Source organism: Epargyreus clarus, unplaced genomic scaffold (assembly GCF_041222505.1).
Source record: "Epargyreus clarus isolate Ecla_fem2 unplaced genomic scaffold, WU_Ecla_fem_2.2 ptg000011l, whole genome shotgun sequence".
Lineage (NCBI taxonomy): Eukaryota > Metazoa > Arthropoda > Insecta > Lepidoptera > Hesperiidae > Epargyreus > Epargyreus clarus.
Window position 1 is genome coordinate 3,269,471 of NW_027332219.1, and position 21,398 is coordinate 3,290,868.

General features: G+C 35.5%; 2 protein-coding genes across 6 annotated transcripts in view; one reads left to right on the plus strand and one right to left on the minus strand.

Annotated features, from left to right (window-relative positions):
• Nucleotides 1–21,398, minus strand: part of LOC140745854 (uncharacterized) — a 500,815-nt gene that overhangs the window by 244,634 nt on the left and 234,783 nt on the right. The window lies entirely within an intron of this gene.
• On the plus strand, nucleotides 660–3,856 carry LOC140745836 (uncharacterized). Its single transcript, XM_073077754.1, has one exon. It carries the CDS (start codon nucleotides 1,542–1,544, stop codon nucleotides 2,775–2,777), a length of 1,236 nt encoding a protein of 411 aa, XP_072933855.1. The 5' UTR covers nucleotides 660–1,541; the 3' UTR covers nucleotides 2,778–3,856.

The following is a 21,398-nucleotide window of genomic DNA, read 5'->3' on the forward strand; positions in this document are numbered from 1 at the left end:
GTAAATTATACTACGAACATCAAATGTTGAAATGCAATGACCACATATTACTACTATAGAACTTACCCCTTTCTCTTTGCGCACAACACTAATAGCTCAATACAATTGGCCTTACACTCTTATATATGTCAAATAAATAACTTGAATAATTTCGATTCAAGACACTTAATTTTTGCAACAACGCGTCTACCGACAAATACCGCCGGTCGCGCGTTCGCGATATCCACAGTGCGGAGGGTACATTTTTATTATCATAAAACTACGTAATAGTCTTAACAATATCAAGGGATTGCATACTTATCTACTTCATAACAAAGAAAGGGCCTGGCAGACCCGTAACCCTTTCTCGCTACGTTAGTTAAAAGGTACAATCGGTATTGTTGTAAACAACAGCTAATGATGCGGCTCGAACGACCAAGTACTTGAGGGTTAGATTTTTATGGTAACATAGTGAGAAATTTCATTTGTAGGGTTAAAATAGTTTTTGTTAGTTTTGTAGTCTAATGTAATCTAATTCAATGTTATAAAATTCGCGTTTCAAAACGAAGTCCAGTAATTGAAACTCGCTTTCTATTCCGGATTTCCGAGTTTCAAATCCCAGCCACGCACTTCTGATTTTTCAAAATTTATGGGTATTAAAAGTGAATGATTTTGTAAGGTGTCCCCTCTGTGTATATTAATCTTTGCGTATGTTATTCTTTGACACTTATGTTACCTTTATATTGGATAGCAAACTATAATAAAGTCAGTGTCATCCCAGCATTCCAGTCTATTATTTCAACACCTCACCGCCTACCTTACATGGCGACCGCGCCAGGGAGGTCTGTCATCCGAGCGCCGCGTATATGACACCACCGGCCGCCCGGTTGGCGCCTTTCCGTATAAGGAACCAAGGAATTTAGCAACGGCCTGGACAATGGAAGAACAATACTATACGACGCGGGACAGAACGGCAGCAAAATGGGCAAGCAGCAATCAAAAGAAGAGACAGTAATAGTGCAAAATGCAGCAGGAGGAGTGAACCAAACGAGCCTCGACGAATTCAAGTTCCATTTGACTACTACAAATCTTCTCCTGGGTATCATCGTGGTAACAATAATATTGGGCATATTGTACGTCGTATATCGTATCTACCATAGATGTCACGTAAGATGGATTCATCGTGAAATAAATGATCAAGTTTTGAGAAGATCGTTCTTTAGAAGACCCGACCTAAGTGCCCCATTCTCCGCCCCGATGCCGCAGTCAGCACCATAATAAGTAGTAGGTACGCGTAATAAGTGGACTATTAAAGTGTCAGTGATGTGCAAAGTGATAGTTGTGGTAAAAATTATGAACTGGTGGTGGTGATCAGAAATAATTATAGACTCATATTTTTAGAATAACTATGATTTTTTAGTTTTACTAGTTTTACATCTTTTAATTCACTTAAAGTTTTTATTATTCAATATTTGATAATTCAGTAAAGTAAATGTCTTTGTGTTAGCACGTACGTAACTGTTAATAATGGTTCAACTGCATTATAAATGTATTGGTAAGTTATGCTTATTAAATTAGAGTCGTTATATAGTGAATTAAAAGAAATAAGGGTTTATTTAATTAAAATTGGTCTCGCAAGAAGACATGGCCCAATATTAATAAGCAAGGCGATTGAGGCTAATAAAATATATGAAAAATATAAGAGTTGGTTATGTGATTTTCAAAGTCAAGTTAAGAAAGAAGATATTAGTACAGAAAATATTTTAAAAATAGATAATAAGTGTAAAGATTTTGAAAAACTTTATAACGAAACATTGCAATTGTGTGAAAGTGAAAAAATTGAATTAAAGTTAACAATGGATACCTTTGATTTAAAGACTGCTATGAGTTTATTAGATCGTATGACGGACGAGGAAGCAAATACAAAGCAATTAATAGATAATATAGAATATTATTCATCAATATTGAAGAGTGACACTTGCAAAGCTAAATTAATTCAATTTGTTCTTAAAAGTAGATTATCTCAGGCCGCTAAACTAAGATTAGATTCAAATTATTCAACTGTGTCTGGTCTAATCAAGGATATGCGTATTCATCTTTTAACACAAAAATCAGCCCCAGCTATTCAAAGTAAATTACAGATGAGTAAGCAAAACGATTTAACTATTCATGATTATGGGAAAGAAATAACTGAAATGTTCACAGAGCTCACGATTTCACAATCCAATGGTAACACGGACAGTTATAAAATTTTAAAACCTATTAATGAAAAATTTGCAATTAAAAAATTTGCGGATGGATTGCGAAATCGTAGGCTTGGCACTATTATTACATCCAGGAATTACACATCATTGAAAGACGCAATACAGGCCGCTAAGGACGAGGAAATTGGGACAGCTTCCACGTCAAGTGACTTCATGGGTATGTACCATCAAAATTCTAAGCGTAATTATTTTTCTTCCACACGGGGAAGACAAAATCCTCGTCATGTCACACGATATAATGCTTCTTATACTAGGAGTTCTTCAAACCCAGTTAGTCGCAACGCCAATTATCGCGGACAATACCGTGCCTCAACCGAAACCCGTCAGCCAGCATGGAAGGACAATGATCGTGGTTCGCACGAAGCTTGGAGGTCTCGGCCAATGTTTGGTGGGAGGCCTTGGCAACAAAGAGGTAGGTACAATTATAGAGGTAGAAATCAGTGGATACGTAACGGTCGTATGCGTTTGTTAAATGAAACTGAAAACTGTAATGACAAACCTTCAGAAATTAAAAACGAGTTTTTTCGTGAATAACTCCATTTTTGCAGCCAATAGTAATTGTTGCATTATATTAAATTTAAACAATATTCCCTACACTTGGTTACTTGACACGGGTGCTACTATTTCCGCTTTAAAGTATAAATATGCACTTGAACAAAATTTGCCGATTTATTATGAAAAGATAATTATAAATGGGATAGGTGGTAAAGTTCAACCAATTGGATATACATACTTACAATTACGTAATGATAATACTATTTTTAGCCATAAGTTTTATATATTTGATACGTTGCCCTGTCGATCTAGTGGTATCATCGGTCAGGATTTTTTAGATAAATATAAAGCATTGATAGATTTTAGAAATAACAATTTAACTTTGTGGACGGATAGAAATATAGAATGTAGGTTGAAACTGGTTCGGGCACTTAGGACTTGGGAAATAGCACCACGATGCGAATCCTTACATTATATTCAAACCGATTTTGAAGAAGAATGCGTAATATGTTCTAAAGAGTTAGACGAAGGGATTTATATGGCTAGTTCTATAGCGACGCCTTTAAATGGTTTGATTCCTATAAAAATATTAAATACCACTGAAAAAATGGTAACTTTGACAAATATAAAACCTACTATTCATAAATTAAGTGATTATACGATATGTTCATTTAAAAAAACAACAAAAAACGCTGATAGGGTAAAGCAATTATTCTCATTATTAAATTTAAAACATTTAAATAAGGAAGAGCAAATATCTATTGAAAATTTATGTGGTAAATATCCTGATATTTTTTATTTAAAAGGAGACAAAATGTCTACTACAGATATTTATGAACATCAAATTACCTTAAAGTCAAACGTAACTCCTGTGTTTACAAAACCTTATAGGTTACCGCGTTCTCAAAAAGAGGAAATTAATAAACAAATTAATAAGTTATTACAGGATGACATAATAGAAAAGTGTAACAGTTCTTGGTCTAGTCCGATACTATTAGTACCAAAAAAGATGGATAATAGCGGTGAAAAGAAACTTAGACTAGTCGTAGATTACCGTAAGTTAAATAATTTGATTGAAGATGATAAATATCCTCTTCCAAATATGTGTGAAATATTAGACGCGTTATCTAGAAGTATATATTTTACTCATTTGGATCTATATAATGGATTTTACAACGTTAAATTAGAAAAGGAAAGTAGAAAATATACTGCATTTAATTCAGGAGCATTTCAAATGACACGTATGCCTATGGGACTAAAAACAAGCCCAGGATCGTTTTCGCGAATGATGAATATGGCTATGGCTGGACTTACATATGAAAAATGTTTTATTTATATGGATGATCTCATAGTTTTCGGAAGTTGTTTAAATAGTCATAATAAAAATTTACAGGATGTATTTGAACGTTTGCGTAAAGTAAATTTGAAATTAAACCCCGCGAAATGTGATTTTTTAAAGAAACAGTTACTTTACTTAGGACATATTGTATCTGATAAAGGAATTCAACCAGATCCGGCAAAAATTGACATTGTGAAAAATTATCCCCAACCACAAACCGTTGACGAAGTTAAAAGATTTGTGGCATTTATTAATTATTATAGAAAATTTGTACCTAATTTTGCAGAAAAAGCAAGTCCATTAAACAGTCTATGTCGGAAAAATGTTCCTTTCATATGGGATGAGTATTGTCAAAAAGCATTTGAACACCTAAAACAATGTATTATCTCACCACCCATATTGCAGTATCCCGATTTTTCGAGAAAAAATGAATTTATTGTTCAAACAGATGCTTCAAATAACGCCATAGGAGCAATTTTATCAAATAAGGATCTAAAACCTATAGCTTATGCAAGTAGGAGCCTAAGTAAAGCTGAAAGAAATTATCCAATAATTGAAAAGGAATTATTGGCAATAGTATGGGCTGTAAAACATTTTCGGCCTTATCTTTACGGTAATTCTTTTAAAATTCGAACTGACCATAGACCATTAGTGTATTTATTTAATATGAGGGATCCGTCGAGTAGGTTGATGAAATTTAGACTCTTATTAGAGGAATATAATTTTTGTGTGGAATATGTGAAGGGTTCAGACAATGCAGCTGCAGATGCTTTGTCTCGAATTTCTTTACAAGACTTGAAAAATATGAATGAAAACATCTTGTCTGTAATGACAAGAGCTCAAAGAAGGAAAGAAGCTCAGTCTGTGCCAGATTCTTTGGATGATATCGACTCTCGTAACGATTGGTCTGATCAACCGAAAGTTGTAGAGGCGCATATCAAACCTCAGGATCACACAGAACTGGCATTTATTTCTAAAGATCAATTAAATAAATTAAGGAAGAAAATCAATATTGATTATGAAAGTAAAACGTTTTGCTATAGTAAAGAGAATAAAGTATTGTATATAAAATGCATAGGATCTCCATCACAAATTACGCCAGTCGAATTTGTGAGAGAACTAGATGACGTATGTAAAAGAATAAATATTAAAGAGTTGTATTTTGTTATGGATAAAACAAGTAATATTTTTGTTGAAAAATTATGTAAAGAAATGAAATCAAGCGTAAGTAATACTATTCCTCGATTATGTGTTTTAAAGGATGTTGTAAGAATAAATGATAAAGATGACCAAAAAGTAATACTCAACGACTTCCATCTTCTGCCAACAAGTGGCCACGCTGGCATTAGAAGGATGTTGAGCAATATTAAAAAATATTACTTTTGGCCATGTTTAGAAAAAGATGTAATTCAGTTCGTAAAACGTTGTGATAAATGTCAGAAATTTAAACATTCAGTACATGTAAAGGAACCAATGGTCATTACAACTACGGCACATACTGCCTTTGAAAAAATATATCTGGATATTGTAGGACCTCTTGATAGGGACGTAAATAGCTATTCTTATATCTTAACATTACAATGCGATTTATCAAAATACGTCGAAGCATATCCATTGATTTCTAAAACTACGACTGAAGTAGCTCGATCTTTTGTTAATAATTTTATTTTACGTTACGGAGTACCGAAGGATATTGTAACTGACAGAGGGAGTGAATTTATGTCTTCAACTATGAGCGAGGTTTGTAAACTTTTAAATATAAACAAATTGAATTCCACAGCTTATCACCACCAATCCATAGGTTCATTAGAAAATTCTCATAAGCATCTCGGTTCATATCTTAGAATACAGTGTAACAACCATTATGAGGCATGGAGCCAGTGGCTTCCATTTTGGTGTTTCTCTTACAATACATCTGTTCACAGAGAAACAAAGTTCACGCCGTTCGAGTTAGTCTTTGGGAAAAAATGCTGCCTTCCTAGTAATTTATTAAATAATGTAGTAGATCCGCTTTATACTTTTGATAATTATCCACTTGAATTAAAGTACCGTTTACAATTATCCCAAAAAGAGGCCAGAGACAATCTACTAAACAGTAAACTAAAAAGAAAATGTAACTATGATTTAAATATGAAACCTGTAGTGTATAAACCTAATGATCTGATTTTAATTAAGAATGAAGTAGGAGGAAAATTGGATAGTATATATTTAGGACCATATGTAGTAATCAGAGATTTATCGCCAAATGTTGAAATTATGAAAGATAATAAAATTGATGTAGTACATAAAAATCGTACCAAAATTTATATTCCTGCTTAAATAATGTAAATTGTATTGTATTCTTGGTTAAAAAAAATAATAATAATACTAACTGTATTTTATTTTTTTTCTTTTAAGGGGGGAGGTGTAAGGTGTCCCCTCTGTGTATATTAATCTTTGCGTATGTTATTCTTTGACACTTATGTTACCTTTATATTGGATAGCAAACTATAATAAAGTCAGTGTCATCCCAGCATTCCAGTCTATTATTTCAACACCTCACCGCCTACCTTACAATTTCTTGTATTAATGGTGAAAGAAAACAACACGAGGAAACATACACACACTCGAAACGCACTTGACCAACACGGTGGATTATAGCCTAATCCCCTCTTATTTTGAGATCATCTTGCCCAACAGTGGGACAGTAATGGCTACTCGTGCAGATCGTCAAACTATGCTTTTTTTGCTTATTTTAACAACAAAAATTGGAATATTAGATACTAAGTAACTTTTAAGAAATTAAAATTAGAGTAGTATTTTTACAAAACTGATGGATTTTTTTTTATTATTTCGATACTAAAAATGTTAACTTTAATTAGTAAAAAAAGGATAACATTATTATCTTCTATAAACAAGAAAACAATTGATAACTCCAGATTCTTAAAGGAATCAAAGACTTATCGAGGTCTTAACCCTTTGTACTTTCTGTAGGTCGTGGGAGGTATTACCGTTTGAAAAACAGAAACTAATGACCCATCTCGAGTGGCGAAGGGTTAAATGCTTCGTACAAATCTGTAGAAATAAATAATCGCGTCTGTCTGTGATTTTAAATCAGCTATTTTCTAAGCTCAATTCCTTTTCGAGATTTAAAAATTTATCTTTATTCTTGATAGATTTGTAGTAGCAAGTAATAATTGGCTAAATGCGTCTTGCAGGCTTGCATACCACATTTTTTTTTAAATTTCAGGATTTGTTATCATAGCAGACATAGAAGTGTGTAAAAATTTGCCTACTACGGGTTAAGAGATAGAGCCCTTTTTTGTACGAGGAGGAAACCTTCAAAAGGTACCCCATGCCGTGGGAGCGACACGAGCTTATGTGGGATTCAACCACGGATGCCCCCTTTTAGTCGCCTCTTACGACAGGCAGGAGATACCGTAGTCCTATTCTACTCCCGGAACTACAGGGACGAAGAGATAGAGCCCTATGACAAACGAATAGACAGCGGAGGTTTGGTAATAGGGTTCTGTTTATATTATTTGGGTATGGAACCCTAAAAATAGCCACCTTATAGAAAGCACTACCACGCTGCGTTTTTTGGTTTGAAGGTTGTTGCAAGGAAGTAATGCTTTTCGAAGCTTTCCAACTTAGTCTTCAGGGGAAGCGGCGCATCTGTGGCCGAGGTCAGATAGGAATGTTATCTTATCTGAGGTTAATTACAGATGTCCATGGGCGACAGCCACTTGCCATCAGGTGAACTGCATGCTCGTCTGCTACTCCTTTGTTATAAAAACATCACTCCTTTACCACACCCTTCAAACCAGAACACAGCAGCGCTTAAAACTGCCGCAGAAATAGGTGTGGCGGTGGTGCCGCCGAAGTAGAACCACAAAGGGTTAAACTAAGTTGAAACATAGAGTCAAGTGTCCCTCAATACACTCTTCCAACCAGAACAGCAGGGCTACACTACTACTAACGACAAACAAACTTCCACCTTTATTAAAGCAAAGCGGATTCAAAACTTACTTTTTCACGAACTTTTTATAAGTTTAAACCCGTAAATGTGAAAAATTCATTGAGCAAATACTTAAAATGCAGTTCTAACCTAGTTTCAGTTCAGAACTTTAGCAACATTAAAGTAAGACTTGACTGGGAACATCGCTATATTTTGCCGAACGATAAAGGTAGAGACCGCGCCAAAGTGCTAGTCCGCTCTGAAGTGTTGCGCACAATTACAAACATACTCCGTAGGAACGTAAGGGCACACTAACACAGTTATGTAACCCGTGGGCAGTGGAGGGTTAAAGGTTAAACTACCATACATTGCATTTTATGCGAACATGATAGTCCTCAGGAGTGACAACGCATCTGTGACCGGCTCCAGGGAAACTCTGTTCTAAATGGATTACAGAAATACAAATGTCTTTGGGCGGCAGTGACCACCAGGGGTCAACTGTCTATGATTCAAGTCTGTTTCGCCCAATAAAAGCAGTGTTACGCGCTGCTGTGTTCTGGTTTAAAGGGTGTGGTAAGGGAAACATACTTATCCGAATCTTTCTAGCTAAGTCCTCTAACGCAGCAACGCATCTATTCCCAACTTCATGTCGAAATCTAACCTAATTTGGGGTGGATTAAATATGTCTAAGGGTGGCAGTAGCCACTTACTACAAATGCTTTGCAACCGTAGATTTATTTTATAATATCGAAGTAGCAAACCAGCTTGCAGTGATAGCCTAGTGGTTAAGAAACTCGGCTTCTCGATCGAGGGGTCCCAGGTTCAAATCCCAGGCACCGCACCTCTGATTTTTCAGTCATGTGTGTATTAGAAATTAATTATTACTTGGAAAACATCGTGAGGAACATGCAAACTCAAAGGTATGCGAAGTCTACCAATACGCACTTGGCCAGCGCGGTGGACTATGACCTAATCCTTCTCATTATGAGAGGAGACCCGTGCCCAGCAGTGGGACAGTAATGGGCTGTTGATGATGATACCAGCTAGCAGTCCACCTGATCATAAGAGTTCTATCTCGTTTGTATCAACAAAAATAAAGATTAAATATTATTTCTCTTGTTTGGAACTACAGATCCAATTATGTAACATTAAATCGTTCTCATGTCCTAAGCTTCGCCCGATGTAATGTGTTTAGTCTAGGGATTACGACAAGACCTAGCTCTTAGATATACCTATCTATCCGTAGATACATATGCGTTATATGTGTAGCAGATACGTATGCGCTATCAGATGAAACAATGATATAAATAAGGATAGAAAATGCGTCTTGTAACCTAAAATTTACCTAATTAACCTAACCTTTTTTTTATAATATAAGAGTAGCAGACGAGCCTGCAGTCCACCTGATGGTAAGCGGCTACTGCCGCCCATGGACATCTTTAATCAACCCCAGATAGGATTAGGTATTCCTACCTGAGGTCGGCCACAGATGCGCTGCTACCCCTGAGGACTAAGCTGGAACGCCTCGGAAAAGTCTGTCTCCATTACCACACCCTTCAAACCGGAACACAGCAGCGCCTAACACTGCTGTTATCAGGTAGAAATAGGTGTGGCGGTGGTGCCGCCGGAGTCGAACCACAGAGGGTTCTACCACCTTCATCTAATAAATCTAACCTAAACTAACCTAAAATTTAAGTTCCCCAAGGACATCTGTAATCAACCCCAGATAGGATTAGATATTCCTACCTGAGGCCCGCCACAGATGCGCCGCTGCCCCTGAGGACTAAGTTAGAATCCCTAGAATAAGTAAGTCTCAATCACAATACACAATCAACGCAGAACACAGCTGCTCTTAGCAATGCTATTATTAGAAGTAGGTGTGGAAATAGTGCTTTCGGAGTCGAATCACAGATAATACTACTATCTTCAAATCCCACAACTCTTAAGGCACGGTGCAGCGGTTACATGTCTGAAATACATTAGATTCGGGGTTCGATCCCCAGCCAGATATATCCAAATGAAGAATTGAGGTTTCTGTGTTTAGGGTAGGCGCTTTTCGAACCTGATAAATGGAGCACCCCACGCTTTTTTCACAATTATAGATACTATTTGCTGTTCCTTAATAAATTCTTACATTGAAAATTATTTTCCACTTTTATTTGATTTTATCATAAAAGCGTGTTTTAGTTTATTGTACTATATTTATTTTTGAGAGATATTCTTGTTGAGGTTATCAAAGAACCAATAATTCTGGGAATATGGAATGGAAATATAATATCCACTTCTTACTTATATCTTCAAGGAAACTACATCCGGAGATAAAATGATTTTCATACAAATCGGAGCACTTTGCAGAAATCGGTGAAGTTTTGGTCGAACAAAGCATTCCTTTAACAATATAGGGAAAATATGAAAATATTATGTAGTGTGTGCTGTTCTTCTGATCAACACTTTAGAAATAGTGGTAAAGTTCTGGGTTTGATTCCCGGTTTTAGTCATCTAAAATTAAAATCTGTTTTGGTCTGAGTGTTCATGAAAACCGGCATTTTATTTGGGAGGTCCGAGGTTCAAATCCCATGCAATTTCGACTTTTCTTAGTTACGTGTGTATTGGAAATTAACTATCACTAATCAACATCTTTATTTTTAAAAAATAATTTATTATTTAATTTTACTTATTTTTAGTTAATTTAATTAAATTTATTTAATTTAATTTTGATGTTTAATTAAATTATCACTTGCTTTAAAGGAAATACAGTGAGAATTTCTATATACCTGAAAATTCTTTAAAAAAAGATCTTAAGGGTGTGTGAAGTCTACCAGTACGGACTTTGCCAGCGCAGTATATTGTGGCCTATAACCCTCTTAGTAAGAGGAGAACCTTGCCCAACAGTGGGACGATAATGGATGGACGACGACTATGATCAATAGGCAGAAATTGTCAAATTCCGATAATTGTTAGGCAAAATGTGGATGGATCGATTATTAATACGCAAGTTAAAAGCGTAAGTGAAAAGAAAACATTACGATAAATTTATTTTCTTTCGACAATACGCGATGAATTTTCATTACCATCCCAGTGTCATTACCCTCTGTTATTCGAATATTCATGAATGAGTGCTGAGATCTAGGTTAAGTGCTTAAACAAATACTGCTCATCTTTTGTTTTTTCTCTCAGTAGGCGGCCCTTAAAGGGCAAAGGTCAATACTTCATTACCATTGGGCCTAGGATTTTTATGTAATAAAATGAAAGGGCGCCGTTGCCCTTATTAAATACTCTGTGACAGGAATAAAAATTAAAAAAATAAAACTGTAAGTAAGAAGAGATATTTTTTGGTTAACAATTGATTAATAATTTTGGCGTTGAGAGTAGAGTAGATAAAAGTATTTTTGAAAGTGGTAGAACCCTTTGTGGTTTGACTCCGGCACCACCACCGCTACGCCTATTTCTGCCTCATAACAGCAGTGTTAGGCGCTGCTGTGTTCAGTTTTGAAGGGTGTGGTAAGGGAGACATACTTTTCCGAGGCGTTCCAGCTTAGTCCTCAGGGGTAGCGGCGCATCTCTGGCCGACCTCAGGTAGGAATATCTAATCCTATCTGGGGTTGATTACAAATGTCCATGGGCGGCAGTAGCCACTTACCATCAGGTGGACTGCATGCTCGTCTGCTACTCCTATATTATAAAAAAAATGTTTTAATAACAGCAGTGTTAACCCCTTTTTAGTTGATTATGGATTGAGGGGTGTGGTAAGGGATATATATTTATCCAAGGTGTTCCAATATAATACTCAGGTGTAGCAACCCCTTGAATGGGTATTTCATCATCATCATCATGAAATAATATGAGTATTTATCTGGGGCTAATTACCTACAGATATCCATAATGACATTCCATCAGGATATTTCTTAGTTCGCTGCCTCCATATTAAACCAGTCAGTAAGCATCCCAACGCATCTCCGCCACCCATCGAAGTTGGTAACTGACCGGTCAAACCTTTTCAATATTTATATCTGTACAGAAGAAGTAAATAAATATAGGTCAAAATAAATCCTTCATAACCAAAATATTCCCAAGCGTAACTTATATACGAGTACGAGAGAATTAATTTTTATCACCATAATGGTAATGACACTATCCCGACATCAGATATCGACCATAAAGAATATTCGTTAGTGCTTCTGAGCTCTATTGGTTTTAGCAGCGACATATAATCCCGTACGTAATGGAAATTACTAGATAAGACTTGGTTTAGGCCTCTCCGCTTCAAGTTTATTATTTTTACTTCCATTTCATATTTTTATAAAGATTTTTTTAAACTCAAGTCATTATTATTTAGTATTCCATTACAATTGAAAGAAGGTTCACACTTCATGGACCGTCAAATCAAATCAAATCATTTTTTTTATTCGAAATAGGTTCTTTACAGAGCACTTTTTGAATTTCAATACAACTACCATCACTTCACAAGATGTTTGGTTATGGAGATCAATCAAAATTTACTTATATTTTCCAGTAATGTCTGAAAATTACACTAAAACCTATAGTAGATAACGCTTCTAAAATCATAAATTAATCTTCTACCTTTACTGGAATTAAATCCTGAACCTTTTAATATTTCTTTCTATTATACTTACACATCGTTGATAGAACCTTGTGGTGGTATACAAATAACAACCCTATTATTATTTTTTAAATATGATATAAGACTAGCAGATGAGCATGCAGTCCACCTGATGGCCAGTAACTACTGCCCCTCATAAACTGCAACCAATCCCAGATAAGATAAGATTCCTATCTGAGGTTACCCACAAATGCGCTACCCCTGAGGACTAAGCTGAAATGCCTCGAATACAATGTTTGCTACAATGAATTTTCATTACCATTATTATCATTACCCTCCGGCATCAGATATCGGCATAAAGAATATTCTTTAGTGCGGTTCATATGAGTATTGGTTTTATCGGGAACGTATAATTTCCTCTGTAATGGAAATGACTATAAGTATAGGGTTACGTTCGTTTTCATCGGAAATTCCGATATTTCCTCTTGGATTAATGGGGCCAATCAAAAGATATATTCCATAGTGTTGAAGTTCTTTGTAAAGTTCAAATGTGCGTTTATTTCTAAAGCTTAATGATTAAAAACTTGATTTTAATTTTATGAGCGTAATTAGAATTTATTATAATTTGGTTTACTTAAACGGTGAAAGGAAACGTAAGAAAAAAGTTCTCAAAGGCGCTTGAAATCTACCAATTTGCACCAGCTCCGTGGAGTATGAAATTCACCCCTCTGAGAGGACCCGTGCTCATGAGGAACAATAATGGCGAAGAATTACAAATGAACACAACATTTAGCGATGCGTTCAGAATCAATTTTAAAGGTGTTAGTAAATTTTCAGTAGATCGATTCCGGCCGCACCACCGCCACACCTACTTGTACCTAATAACAACATTGTCAAACGCTGTTACGTTTTGGTTTGAAGGGTGTCTTAAGGGGATACTTTTTTGAGGCATTTCAACTTAGTCCACAAGGGTAGCGGCACTGTAGCCGATCTCAGGTTGGAATCTTAACTTATCTGGGGTTTATTACAGATGTCCATGGGGAGCAGTAGCCATTCACCATCAGGCGGACTACATACTTGTTTCGTCGTCAAACCGTTACTATCCCACTGCTGGGCACAGGTCTCAGAATGAAAAGGATTTTTTTTATAATATAGAAATAGCAGACGAGCATGCAGTCCACCTGATGGTAAGTGGCTACTGCCGCCCATGGACATCGTTAATCAACCCCAGATAGGATTAGACCTGAGGTCGGCCACAGATGCGCCGCTACCCCTGAGGACTAAGCTGGAACGCCTCGGAAAAGTATGTCTCCCTTACCACACCCTTCAAACCGGAATACATCAGCGCCTAACATTGCTGTTATTAGGTAGAAATAGGTGTGGTGGTTGTGCCGCCGGAGTCAAACCATAAAGGGTTCTACCACCTTCAATAGTCCATAGTCCACCGCGCCATGCAAATTGGTAGAATCCACATACTTTTGTGAACGTTCTTCTTAATGACATTTTAAGTATACAGGTTTCCACATAATGTTTTCCTTCTCCCTTTTTCTATTCGTCTGCTACATCTGTATTTAAAAAAGTACACACAAAAACCTGAATGGATTTTAATTAACATCCATTGCTATTTCACTTCGAACTAATGTGAACTGACTACAATTGAAACGCTTTGTTTTGAGTTATTAAACGTTCACAAAGTAACTTCACAATCGAAAAAATAGAATCGAAAAAGTATTGCTTTTTCATTCCCATACAATCAAACAAACTGATTAAAATTTAACAATACTTGAAATATATTTTTGTTTGTAAATAATATTTTGATATGTAGGTTGTTATTAATTAAAGGTTGTAGATAGTTGGTGGTAGGTACCACTGTCACAGGATTAGCGTGAAATAGTTCTGCGTTGACCCGCGTGGCGGAGCGGTCACCATACTATTCTGACACGCAAAGGGTTCCGGGTTCGATCCCCGGCCAGACATATCTGAATGATGAATTTAGATATCTGGGTCTGGGTGTATATGTATTCGTCTGTGTGTGTCCATGGCACCCACGATAGGGAATTCTAGTGTGGGGCTGTGAGTGTAGAAAGTGTTTATCGTTGTTTGTTTTGGTGGTAGGCGAACATCTTAGTCCTTATTAGTGACAACATATCTGTGACGGGCTTTATACCTTTTGTATATGGTCACAGATGTCTATGGGGCGTAGTATGTACTTACCATCAGGTAGACTTGTCGGTTGCTACAATGATCATATAAAAAGCTTATTTATCGAAATAAGCTTTAAAAATATCACAGTACAATAATTTACTGCAGAAAGAGTAAAATTAACTTATATATAAACTAATCCTATTCATATTTAAAATAGTTATGTATTAAAATCAGCTTAAATATAAACGATATTGGACTTCGATATGATTCGACATACATATAAACAGACCTACTAGATTAGTTTATTGGAAATGTCGAGGTCGGCTAGACCCATATCATAAATTTATTGGACATATTGCCCGGTTCGGAATTAGACGAGCTTAGACTTCATGTCACGTTGCGTATACCCTAAAGGGACATACGAATTACCTATAAATCACACACATACTGGGATAAGATGTAAGTTACACTTCTTTGACGTAATTAATAAAATGTCATTATGTGTTACATCGGTAATCGGTACGTGCAATTTCACACGCTAAAAATAGTCAGTTTTTTTTTAATTAATTTATGTGTGTCATTGACACGGCTTTTTAAAGAACATATGTGTAAATATTTTCTTTTACCTTTGCAGCGTATAATAATATTTTTTTAAAAAGCACATAAATTGAAAAATTAGAGGCGCGGAGACCGGGATTTTTACGTCTAAAAAATATAACTTCCAAAGACATAATTACAAAGAATACTGCCATAGCAAATTCTACCGATGTGTGTAGTTTATCCGAAATTACAAAGAAAGAAAGAAAATAACGCACACATCCATATAAACGGGCCCAGTAGATTAATTATTGGAAATGTCGAGAACGCCTAGACCCATATCATAAATTTATTGGACATATTGCCCTGTTCGGCATTACGAGACGAGCTTTTGACTTCATGTCACGTTGGGTTTAGGGTATACATATATAGGGACATACACAAGGGCTTGAAATCTCAACATAAAAAGCGTGTGACGTAAGAAGATTTACTTCTTTGATGTGTTTAAAAAAAAGGAAGCATGTATAAATATTACAAAAAACAATACAATATAATTCATACAAATTGATACGTCACAAAACGTCGCGTTAAGTAACGAGCTGTAATGAAACGTAACGTAACATAACGAAATGTAATGTAATTTAAGGTAACGTATCGTGTTGTATCGAACACTTGGAAGGTTTGTCGTAGAACCCTTTGTGGTTGGACTCCGGCGGCACAACCGCCACACCTATTTCTGCCTCATAACAGCAGTGTTAATCGCTGCTGTGTTCTGTTCTGCTGTTTGACGGGTGTGGTAACGGAGACATACTTTTCCGAGGCGTTCCAGCTTAGTCCTCAGGGGTAACGGCGCATCTGTGGCCGACCTCAGATAGGAATATATAGTCCTATCTGGGGTTGATTACAGATGTCCATGGGCGGCAGTAGCCACTTACCTTCAGGTGGACTGCATGCTCGTCTGTTACTCATACATAATAACAAAATGTTGAATGTTTTTGAATCGATAGCATTTAAAATAATCAATAACAAAAACAAAACAAAACTAATTGATTGAAAACAAAAGAGAAAAAGACACTAAACCGTTGTCTTTACCTTTTTATATACACAATATTATATGCATAGATAAGTATAGATATCTCACCGCCATGTAATTGAAGGAAGCCATTAAATGGCTTAAGCAGCTGACAATTCTGTCAGCCGTTTAATGGCTATCATGGTGTAATTTACGCGGAATAATGCCGACATGCGCATTTAAGATACGAAATCGAAGAAAAAGTGCAAAGAAATACCGTTTTATTCGTAAATTATCTAAAAACTACATTTTTTAAATATTTTTCAAACACGAAAATAATTGACAGTGACAATTGTCAAAAGGTTACATTTTCTTGTTAGGTGCGATTAATCTTTACTAATCTATGATTATATGTATGTTTATATTTTGGTTTTACCAACATGCGTGCACGCGGAATAATCGGATTAAACCTACGAGTTTGAATTTCCATATATAGGATGTTATTTTACAATGGTGTTTTGTTTCATTATATTTTATGCTAATATGTTTTTAAAAGATTGGTAACAGAAAGCAGTAAGTGTCTGTAATAAATTTCATATGGACCTACATAGAGATTCTATATAAAGCCGATTATAAGCGCTGCGACACTCGAGTTGGAATTTCCAACTTAGTCCAACAGTTATTCCAACTTGGAATGCCTCGTATAAGTATATCTGCTTAACCAAAAAAGCTAGCAGATCTAGATGACGGTATCACCGTAGTCAAACTAAAGGGGTTACCGCTATCTAAATATATATAACTCAAAGGTGACTGACTGACATAGTGATCTATCAACGCACAGCCAAAACCACTGGACGGATCGGGCTGAAATTTGGCATGCAGGTAGATGTTATGACGTAGGCATCATAAGAAAGGATTTTGATCAATTCTACCCACAAGGGGATAAAATAGGGGATTAAAATATTACTTCGTAACGCGAGCGAAGCCGCGGGCAAATGCTCGTTTAATAATAAAATCAAGTTCCAAAAAGAGTCCATGTACGATTTCCTATGTGACATACGACTAAATGAATTTAGTTTTGTCTCTATGTGGACTCTACTTCTTTACATGTTTCACAAAAACAACGAAAACAAAAACCCGACTGCGTAAAAAAGCCTGTGTCTTCCACAATTTGAACGAATCCAACGACACCATATATTAGAATTCATCAAGCCGTTTGAGCTGGAGGACATGCCGAATATCAACAAATATGCCCTCGAAAAACATTACAGTGGGATATAATAGTTCAATTATAATATAGAAAATCCAACTAAAAAATAGAAAATATTTTTTTTTTAATTTGAATTAAGAGTAGTGTAAATAAGATAAAAATATTTTTTATTGTAAAAAAAGCGTGGGGTGCATGGTGTCAATAGTTATAAATATTTTATTGATAGATATTGAGTAGAAGGATTATCATTTTGATAATATCTTAAAAAGCACCCCACGCTTTTTTTACAATAAAAAATATTTTTATCTTATTTACACTACTCTTAATTCAAATTTTAAAAAAATTATTTTCTATTTTTTAGTTGGATTTTCTATAAAAAGTGTTTTTTTTTAACTATTATTTATTTTTTATTTTTTGGTCGAATTTTTTATAAAAGCGTATTTTTTAGTTTTTTTTTAACTATTATTTATTTTTCATTTTTTAGTGATTATTTTAGCGATTATTTTAACGATTGTTACGTAGCGTATTATCAAGTTTATCTTTCGAATCAGCATCAGCACACCTTTGCTTAGCAGTGCAAAAATGAATATTGGGTCATTGTTTAACACAGCTGTATGACACCGTTTCATGATGCTATTAACAACGGACGCGTCGAAGTTGAGGTCAGGTCAGGTCAGGTCAGGTCAGGTTAGGTTAGGTTAGGTGATCGGCGCGCCTGGTAGATTCCTTTATTGGTCTTAACGCAGACCTTCCGGGTCTCAGGAAAACAAAAATCGCTGATCCTGATTATCCTAGTAAGGATAACGGGTCAAAATGTTTAAAATATTGAATTGTCATCGGTCCTTAATAAGTATGCCAAATTTCAAGTTAATCCGACGTTTTGAAGGGGGTTAAAATCATGTTCAAAGATTCCGTTACATACTAACATACCAACATACATACGTCTGAAGCTAATAAAAGCGTATTAAAAACTCCGTATATTATAATCCATTTACAAAAAAATACCTTTGTATTTCAACAAAATTTGACTGAAAATTTTAATTGAAGTGTACATTTAAATAAATCTACATAAGTTTACACCCGACAAGCAATTATATATTAAAGCAATACGCTTTAACATTAATAAAAACCCCACATGTTAATAAAGCTATTAAAAATTCGCTTTGACGAAGAAAACTATATCCTTTACGCTGGAAAAAATATATTGCCTCGAGTCACACGATATTCACATAAAATGCTGATAAGGTACCTGTTTTATCGTCGGCTAGAAGCTAGACGCGAGTTGACTAATTCACGGGGCAGGCAGTGTTATAACTTAGTCCTTGGGAATGGAAACGTATTGTTTTTTTTTTATAATATAGAAGTAGCAGACGAGTATGCAGTCCACCTGATGGTAAGTGGCTACTGCCGCCCATGGACATCTGTAATCAACCCCAGATATGTTCCTACCTGAGGTCGGCCACAGATGCGCCGCTACCCCTGAGGACTAAGCTGGAACGCCTCGAAAAAGTTTGTCTCCCTTACCACACCCTTCAAACCGGAACACATCAGCGCCTAACACTGCTGTTATTAGGCAGAAATAGGTGTGGCGGTGGCGCCGCCAGAGTCGAACCACAAAGGACTCTATCACCTTCTATTGTACAGAGGATAGATCGTAGGATTATGGATTATGGGTATGAACACTTATATGTTGGCTATTGGCATTCCAATTTAATCTGAGGTGCAACGTACTTGCACGTACTTCAGTTACGAAGCCGGTATAGGTATGATTTATTTCAGGTGGAAATTGTTATGTTATTTGGTGTTTGCAGATGTCTATTCGCGACAATGATTTAAAATCAGACGGACTGTATATATGTTTTTGATTCATATTTTATTATGCTTTTTAAGCGTGAGTAGCTGATCAATTTAAAAAAGAATCTGGAAAAGTTTTCTGAACAAGTTTTTGAGTTTTTTACCAACAGCGATAACCTTGCGGAGCGATGATCGATTTTTGACGTTAAAAAATAATTCTGTGAAGAATCTATTTAATATAATATATAATCCTGTTTAGTTATATGATTTATTTTGTTAAAGAAACATGTACCTTTCATCGAGTGTTTACTCCATTTTATATTTCTCATCATTGAACCACATAACTTCATACATTTGCGTAAAATATCTAATATTACGTGAAATATGGAACATTTTCATCAGCTACTCGCTTATAATAGGACCGATACCTTAGGTCTTACTCCAAGTACTAGGAACTAACTAAGGCTAGGCACAAGAGAAAGGAAGTGGCGAAACTCGGTCAAGTGTGTTCCTAGCTCAGACTTTAGTGCCTGCGTCGGATAAAACAGCTCTTGGTACGTTGTGGTATGGATTCTGTAGGATTATGACTTGTAAAATAAATCATGTCATAGAATTATTACTTGTAAAATAAGTATTGGATACGACTATTTGATATTATAAATTAGAAGTATACTTATCGAAAATATTTTTTTTACATAAATGTTGGAATTAGATAGAGAGCTCCATACCCTGTATTTTAGTATTAGGGAAAGAAAAGTTATATTAAAAACGTTTAAAAATAGCTTTTTAGCAACGTTATTTCGTATTTTTCTAAGAAATTCTTTCATTTAATGGGGTGTATAAAAATAAATAATTAGTCTGCCATATTAAATTAAGAATAACGTCATTAATCTAATCGTGCATTGTCAATAAAATATGTGAACAAAATTTCAGCTCAGTTGTTAGGGGTTAACTAGTATAAAATTCAATTGCAATATACCCTCACGGCATTACAAGGCAAGTTTAATAAAGCCTGTAAAAAGAAATTCAGACGATCTTCTTACAAGCTGCAAAAACCAATCCTCTGAAAATCGTATTCCTACTAACTTGTGAAAGCAGAATTACGTAGCATTACCATATACTACATTACACGTACGCGTGTACGCCACGATAGGGATGTCGATTCTTTCCAAAAAATATTGAATCGATTCGAAAAGTGCAATAAATCGATTCGCAAAAAATCGAGGCCTAAAGAATCGATTCTTCGAAAGTCGATCTTCGAACTATTCCGGGGCGAATTTAGCGAAAAAAGTGACGCGGACCAAACAATCACTGAAATACGTATCTATCAGCAAAAAATGTCTATAATACATTTGTTAATATGGAACTATGGAACAAAAAATCGAATCGATTTTTAGGATAAAATATCGATTACTGGAGATCGATTAAGATTACTTTTTTCGTTCAAAAACATCGATTATCAATTGATCGACATCCCTATGCCGCGAAGAAACGAATCATTTATAATTCAATCGAATCATCTTGAATAATTTATTTGATTCGACAAAGGTATTATTACGTTATAACAGAATTAAACATTACTATTATATTGTAATTTACTTTGTGAGTTGGAAATAGTTTCAGAAGTTTTGAGTTGTGTAGTAGAGTTTTTGAACTGCCCCGCCCACTTTTCGAACTAATATTTCGTTAATTAATTACCAGAGTATAACATCGTCCGGGTAGATTTTTTATAATAATGAAGTCTGATGATAAGTGGCTACTGCCGCAAATGGACATCTGTAATCAACCCCAGGTAAGATTACATTCCTACCTAAGTTTGGTGCCAGATCCTAGATTAGATTAAGGATAAACTTGGAACGCCTAACCCGCGGCGTTACATACCAACATACATGGAGACATCTCCATCACTAAATTCTTTAAAGCGGAACAGTTTCATGTCTAAATGCCTCTGAAGTCTAACCTCAAATGTCTCTACCACTTTCGAGCCATCACCACCATACCTGTTTCTACTGACTCACATATGATGAGACTAAAAACCTGTCGACAACACATTTGTGATCAACTTCAAGTGGAACCTATTCTAAATGAAGATAGTTACAGAAATCCGTAGACGGCATAACCACTT